This window comes from Sapajus apella, unplaced genomic scaffold (assembly GCF_009761245.1).
Source record: "Sapajus apella isolate SASKATOON/1434 unplaced genomic scaffold, GSC_monkey_1.0 scaffold11, whole genome shotgun sequence".
In the NCBI taxonomy this organism is placed as follows: Eukaryota; Metazoa; Chordata; class Mammalia; order Primates; family Cebidae; genus Sapajus; species Sapajus apella.
Window position 1 is genome coordinate 27,228,064 of NW_022436951.1, and position 6,000 is coordinate 27,234,063.

At 41.9% G+C, this 6,000-nt stretch overlaps 1 protein-coding gene across 1 annotated transcript in view; it reads left to right on the forward strand.

The window, feature by feature from the left end:
* ANKH (ANKH inorganic pyrophosphate transport regulator) overlaps nt 1-6,000 on the forward strand; it is a 165,093-nt gene that overhangs the window by 107,133 nt on the left and 51,960 nt on the right. Inside the window, exons 3-4 of the mRNA XM_032279076.1 lie at nt 1,899-2,017; nt 4,611-4,694. Coding sequence (XP_032134967.1) covers nt 1,899-2,017; nt 4,611-4,694 — 203 coding nt within the window. The remainder of the gene's footprint in view (nt 1-1,898; nt 2,018-4,610; nt 4,695-6,000) is intronic.

Genomic DNA, 6,000 nt, shown 5'->3' on the forward strand with positions numbered 1-6,000 from the left:
AATGCCATCTTCCCAGGCCTCTCTTCTTTCTGCCACGTGACATCCCCTGTCTTGGATTTCTCTTCTTGATGCCTCAATGGTTCTGACGGCCCTGCTACCACCACACCCGGCACCTTTACTCACCTGGCAGCTGACCCTCGGTTGTTCACCTCTACCCTGCTTGGAAGGATTAGGAGCTTTCCTCCTGCACTCTCCCTGACCTGCCCCGCCTTACTCTCTGAAGATCGTAGTCATTCCAGCCTCCCACCCCGTGACACCACTTACTCACACCTCTACCCCTCTACCCATTTGCACATTTCAGTATCCTGGATATCATCCCCAAGACCTTACTGAATCCAAAATTCTCATAATTCAAGACTAATCCTGACAAAGGGTGAAGGGTTCTCTCTTTTCACTAATTAACATGGTAAGTTGTCCCCCAGGCTTTGAAATGTCAGGGGATTCTTATTTCACATAAAGTGAGACTCTTTCTGTACTCTGGCTCTAGTCTGATTTCAGAGCAGCTTCGGTGGTTAAGTACACTAATATCCAGAGTTGTAAGAGAATGAAAACAGTAGGCACACCTACTGCTAGAGCACTTGTAAGACACTATGAAAAACACAAAGATTGTGATTTTCCTCCTCTCCCCTCCCCTCCCCTCCCTTGTCAGGAATCCTGACAGATATTATTAGCAAAGGTTAAATAAAACATTGAGCTATTTTTCACCTCATTGATAGAGGTTTCTTTTCTCTTCTCTTTCTTATAAAGACAGGATCTCACTCTGTCACCCAGGGTGGAGTGCAGTGGCGCAATCATAGCTCACGGTACCCTTGAACTCCCAGGCTCAAGCAGCTCTCCTGCCTCAGCCTCCCAAGTAGCTGAGACAACAGGCGTGTACCACCATGCCTGGCTAATTTTTAAAAAACTTTGCTAGAAAAAGAGTCTCACTTTATTTCCCAGGCTGTTGTCAAACCCTTAGGCTAAGCCGTCTTTCTGCCTCAGCCTCTTGAAGTGCTGGGATTACAGGCGTGAGCCACCATGCCTTGCCTATTATTTTTATATATAATCTAAACCTCTATCAATGAGGTGAAAAATAGCTCAATATTTTATTTAACCTTTGCTAATAATACCTGTCAGGATCCCTGACTAACACATTAGGAGGCCTTTCTCCTTCTTCCCTATTCCTATTTGACACATATGCATTCATTCAGCCTGTACTGGCTGAGTGCCTACTGTGTTCTGGTCACTGGTAACAAATTCTGATATTGGAAGGACTACAAAAGCACCTCTCCGGTGTCATTTTCCAGCATGCAGGACTATACCCTAAGTTGCCACCCTCTTCCCAAAAAGTGAAATAAAAGAACTGGCAAGTGTGGAAAAGCTAGGTTAAAGTTTTATGGAAAAGACATATTAACATCTAAAAATTTTCTCTTAGTAAATACTTAAAAATATGTGTAAACATTTAGCTTCAAACCTAGCTGCCAAGCATTCTTTTGTAATATGAAAATGATGGAAACAACCTAACTGTATAACAATAGGAGACTGGGCACATTGATACTAAGCAAACTCCCAGAAAGAAATTCAGTTCATTGAAGGGAATTTAATGAAATAAAATGTAAAAACATATCGTGGAAAGATGTTCGTGGTTTACAAAAGAGAATGTGTAATGCAATCTCATTTTTATGTTAAAACACATGACCGTAAAAGCACTTGGTGATTAGAAGCCAGAGCATTAGCTGTGACCCACTCTGGGTAGAGAGATGAGATTGCAGATGATTTTTTTCTATTTGCTTATCTCATTTATCTATGGTGAACAAATACTACATTTAAAATGGTTTTTAAGCCTTTGAAATAAAAAGAATATAAAGAGATCCTTTTTACATATGACATTTCCACATATGTCTTTTGACCCTTTGCAGCTTATAGTGATTTAGGATACTACATTATCAATAAACTGCACCATGTGGACGAGTCGGTGGGGAGCAAGACACGAAGGGCCTTCCTGTACCTCGCCGCCTTTCCCTTCATGGATGCAATGGTGCGTAGAGAAGATCGTTGGCTTTCTTTTTTTTAACTGATGGTAAAATATACATAATGTAAAATGTACCATTTTAGCTATTTTTGTGTGTACAGTTTAATGGCATGAAGTATATTCACATTGTTGTGCAAGCAATCTTCAGAACTCTTCATCTTGCAGAACTGAGATTCTATCCTCATTAAACAGTAACTCTCCTCGGCCCCCTCCCCAGCTCCGGGCAGCTTCCATTCTACTTTGTAACTCTACAGATTTGACTACTTGAGATACCTCAAAAGAGTGGAATCAAACATAAACTGGCTTATTTCACTGAGCCATACATGACTGGCTTATTTCACTGAGCATGTCCTCAGGGTTTATCCATGTAGTAGCAGGTGCCAGAATTTCCTTCCTTGTTAGGGCTGAGTCACTTTCCAGTGGATGTCTAGCCCACATCTTGTGTTTCCGTTCATCGGCTGATGGACACTTGTGTTGCTTCTGCCTTTGAGCTCTTGTGGGTAATGCTGCTGTGAACATGAGTGTGCAAATATCTGAGTCCCTGTTCTTTTGGCATTCACTGTTGTTTGGGGCATATACCCAGAAGTGGAATTGCAGGATCATATGGAAATTTGATTTTTAATTTTTTTGAGGAATTAGCGCACTGATTTTCATAGCAGCTATACCACCAGCGGAGTACCCAGGTTCCAACTGCCTGTTGACTTTTAACCAGTTCATCTTGTCAATTTATTTCATTTTGCCACAATTTCTGGCAGGTGGCAGGAAAGCCCCTTTGAAAATGTTGATGCAGATATACAGTTCTTTTCTGATATACTCAGGATCAAAGGATCAGAATCACTTTCTGATAAACTTATCACTTGTATGGCACAGACACCCAAAGTTTTAGAGTAAGAATCTCTTGAACATTCTGTTAGGGTTTCATTATTTTAATAACCAGCTTTGCCCCATTAGCTAAGAGCTGCCTACTTCCATAAATTCTTTGTCATGATACTGAGGAGTGCTTAAATAGTGCTTTTATTATCTTCTGCTGTCTTATAAATATAAAGGAGACCTAGCAAAAAAAAATACACACATATATGTATATACACACAAAATACACACACACACACGTATATATATATGTATATGTATATATATATATATTTCCAATAAGGTCCAATGCTGGGAAGTAAACCCTTTCCTTTGGCTCCATTTTGAATTATTCTTGGAAGGAGACTTAAACATATGTTTGTCTGTATAGTTTTTTACCACCCCCACCTCCAGTTTGTATGCAATTAGATGCATAAAGTAAGTGCAGAACTGGCTTCCCCTTGGTGCCTGAGCTAGCCCATGGTGGTAGCCCAGCTAGAGAACTGAAGGAAGTGGCCTTCCTGACATCCCTGAAGAATCAAAGCCTAACTTCCTGGACAGGTCCATGCTGTTGCTCCCAGGTCTGTCCTCCCATCTGTGTTTGAAATGGGAACCTAAACATATAGAAGAATTACAGTTACAAGGTGAATTCCAGGAACTCGGGACTGTTAGTAAAAGTGAGTTGCAGACTGTTAAAGACCTGGTATTCCCCGTCCCTTCAATTGTATTTATTTGCCATATGAGAGTCTCTGAAATCAAATATAACACCAGGACATTTGTAATTGGTACCCTTTTCTTCCATGTTTCTTCTATAAGTTCCCCCAAAGACCATGGTATAACAGCAAGAGATGGCTAATAAAAATGAAAATCATGAACATTTATAAGGACCAGATCGTATCCTCCCTCCCCACCCACTCACCCCTGGCAGCATGGCCTTGATATATTGGTTGGAGAGAGAATATTTAAGCCAGAAAGCTTATCATCCTGCCGGCTTTCAGACAACAAAGCCAGCCCGCAGCCATGATCTGCAGATGGTCAGGGAAGTAGCTGTTGCTCTGCAAAGTCTTGACATGGACCCGGAGGATAGCCCCTGCTTGTCTCATTGTGCTTAGCTCAGATAAAATGTCATTTCTGTGTCAGTCCAAATCAGCCTTGAAGGTATGAAGAATAATCCTTAAACAGAACCTGTCATGAACTTGAAACCTCCTGGTGTTCCCCAGGCTTTTCATCTGCTCCTCTCGTAGCACCTTCCTCATTTCCCAGAGCGTCAGATCAGATCCTGCCCAAACTTGAAGGCAAGAAAACAGTAGACCCTAATCACTCAGAGAACACCCGTAAAGACTGTAATAACTCAGACCCAAATGAGAGCCCTCGTTATGACATGGGTCACGTGGGAAGGACGCTGCTTTGGGATCGAGATGCTTGAGAGAGAGAAATAATGTTTCCTCCACTCTTGGTATTCCTTCAGCTTTCTTGCCAGGTATACAAACCTAATGACGCACTAGTCTGCATACAATTGGTACTGAATAAATACGTTGGTGCACTCATTCACTCCACTGAAAACTCTAACGTAGAGCTAGCCACCAGATCAAATTACAGTGATTTTATCAACCAAAGATTTATCAGACCTGTGCTGCTAAGGCTCTAAGGGGGAATAAAGTGTACTTCAGGAATGCCTGGAAAATCACGGTGACCAGAAACAGCATAATCCTAAAGGTATGTCTCATGCCAAATTCTTTTTTTCTGGCAGGCATGGACCCATGCTGGCATTCTCTTAAAACACAAGTACAGTTTCCTGGTGGGATGTGCCTCAATCTCAGATGTCATAGCTCAGGTAAATATGGTCTGTGTGTCAATCCAAGCTCCTCAGAGTCCCCTTCTGGCGTGTGTAGCTGATGAGTGATTTATATTCATTCACTGTGCAGTACACTCTGCATTCGACTTGGTTTTGGCAGCACTGTTACATCACATCACATAGGGACCTCAATAAGTATTTGCTAAATGAATGAGAAAAGGAAACTCCCTGTATTAAAACTATGTATACTCTTGCTACAATATGGGTTGTAAGAATTTAAATTTAGTGTTGCGATTTTGACCTGTATTTTTAAAGAGCATGCGTGTGAGATGACCGTAAAGTCACACCTGGTACATTTGGGCATGTCCTAGGGTCCTGTGCACTTGGCTGGGTGCCCTCTGCATGCCCTAACAGTATCAGTCTGTCACTCTGTTTTAGAGAGAGGGCTCTTAGGAATTATTCTGAGATGTTCTTCTAATCCTCTGTTGTTACCATGCAGGGCTGCCATTCACAGGTCACTTCCCCGCACTTAGAACCAGGAAGTTGATTCAGCTACCTTTCCACGTGGTCTGAGAAGAAGGCCCATATCCCACTTTCTGTTGGGTCCAATTCTCTGAGCCCTGGTACTCAGCTCTGACTTTCTCTCCTTTCTTCTTCCACCAAGGATAAAGCATGAATTTTAGTGGAAAATTAGATTGAATTCCTATGATTTGTAAATTAGACTAAGTTCTACAATCAGGGATTTGGGAGAATGATTTCTTCATAGAGGAGGTTAGACTGTATCTCTGCACATCCTTCCAAATTCTCTTTTCATTTGCTTGTTTTTTTGAGATGGAGCTTTGCTCCTGTCATGTAGACTGGAGTACAATGACATGATCTTGGCTCACTGCAGCCTCCTCCTCCTGGGTTCAAATGATTCTCCTGCCTCAGCCTTTCAAGTAGCTGGAATTATGGGCGCCTGCCACCACGCCTGGCTAATTTTTGTATTTTAATAGAGATAGGGTTTCTCCATGTTGGCCAGGTTGATCTCGAACTCCTGACCTCAGATGATCCACCTGCCTTGGCCTCCCAAAGTGCTGGGATTACAAGCGTGAGCTGCCACACCCGGCCTCATTTCTATTCTATGAACTTTTCCATACATTTTTCCTTTCTTGCACACCCTGATCTCTTGGCCACCTTTTTGAAATAATCTACTGTTGAACTGTTAGTACTTCCCTAAAGACCAATAATTTCCAGACTAATTGTGTTTACTCTATGGATCACTATTATAAGTAATTTAAATAGATTTCTGCTAACACTGTGTGTGTGTGTGTGTGTGTGTGTGTGTGTGTGTGTGTGTGTGTGT